The 1,289-nt window shown below is 27.1% G+C and overlaps 1 protein-coding gene across 1 annotated transcript in view; it reads right to left on the reverse strand.

Annotated features, from left to right (window-relative positions):
• Window positions 1–1,289, reverse strand: part of LOC104786900 (alpha carbonic anhydrase 2-like) — a 4,115-nt gene that overhangs the window by 974 nt on the left and 1,852 nt on the right. Inside the window, exons 3-5 of the mRNA XM_010512371.1 lie at window positions 1,168–1,277; window positions 374–476; window positions 105–274 (exon numbers count right to left, since the gene is read on the reverse strand). Of these exons, the coding sequence (XP_010510673.1) occupies window positions 105–274; window positions 374–476; window positions 1,168–1,277 (383 nt within the window). The remainder of the gene's footprint in view (window positions 1–104; window positions 275–373; window positions 477–1,167; window positions 1,278–1,289) is intronic.

The following is a 1,289-nucleotide window of genomic DNA, read 5'->3' on the forward strand; positions in this document are numbered from 1 at the left end:
AAAAAAAAAACATATGAAATAAAAAAAACTTCTAATTATGATTTGTAACAACAAAACTGTATACAAGTTACCAATCAAATCTAACAGAATAATATATATGTAGTACCTTTTTTAAGATGGTCCATGTAATATTTTGCGTACAAGGAGGAGTGGTAAGTGATCCAATATATCTATAATAGTTCCTGCTCTCAGTCTTAATTTTACTTGGATCGATCATTATTACATTTCTCTCGGCATCATGTTGGTCTGTAATGGCCACCAATTTATGTTCCAACTAACAAAAACAAAATACAAAAATTGGTTAAAGATATTTATTATTTAGATAACTAAAAGCTTAATTCTGGCAATAGGTAATAATTCTGGCAATTTATACCAATTTGAGAAAGGAGTTTGGTCTTCCGATTTTGTACAGAACTGTGACTACAGCCATACTTCCGTTCTTGCTTTCGTGAACCATGTGCAGCTCTAAAGCAAACCTGTCATTTATTATATACCATATTTAAAGAATTTTTAACACAAGTAAACCTGTCCTTCAGAAATACAGTATATTTTAATATTTTTATAAAACGTGATGTTATTTGTTAATTTTTATTCCTATATATGCATATTATTACACACAAGACACAACTATGAATGTATATGAGTAATGTCAAAAAAAAAAAAAAGACAACTATGAATGTATGAGCGCGTGGGTATAAAAACGTTTATAAAACAATAATCAATACTCAATTTTTAGGCATTTATAAAACAATAATGGAACTTCAAGAAATATAAATTCAATTTTTCACTGCATATTTAAACTAAGGAAAATTAAGAACAAGTCATTGAGCGGGTTGTAATCTAGTGTAATGAAAATATTAAGAAAGTTATATAAGAATCTGTTTTATAATAATAATTAAATTTATTAGTATGTTATTTTTTTATCAAAAATATAACTATTGGTATGTGTTAATAGAAACTACATATATTATGATAAACAAATCTTTAATTTATATATCTGCACATCATGTAGGTCATATAGTTAGTATACTAACAAGGAAAATAATATTCTAATTTATAAATAATTTGTACCTTTTCCAACTATAGTTTATAAATATGCCAACTATAGGGGAGAATGCCAATGAACAAAGGTACAAAATGATTAAAAGTTAGAATATAATTTTGTACCTTCTTCCATTGATAGTATGTTCAGAGGGAGAATGCCAATGAAGCTGTAGGAGTTTATATTCAGTTCCATTGATCTTAAAACTTCCTGCCCCTTCTTCTCCAAATTTCAGCTGAGAAAAATA

This window comes from Camelina sativa, chromosome 5 (genome assembly GCF_000633955.1).
Source record: "Camelina sativa cultivar DH55 chromosome 5, Cs, whole genome shotgun sequence".
NCBI classification, from domain to species: Eukaryota; Viridiplantae; Streptophyta; class Magnoliopsida; order Brassicales; family Brassicaceae; genus Camelina; species Camelina sativa.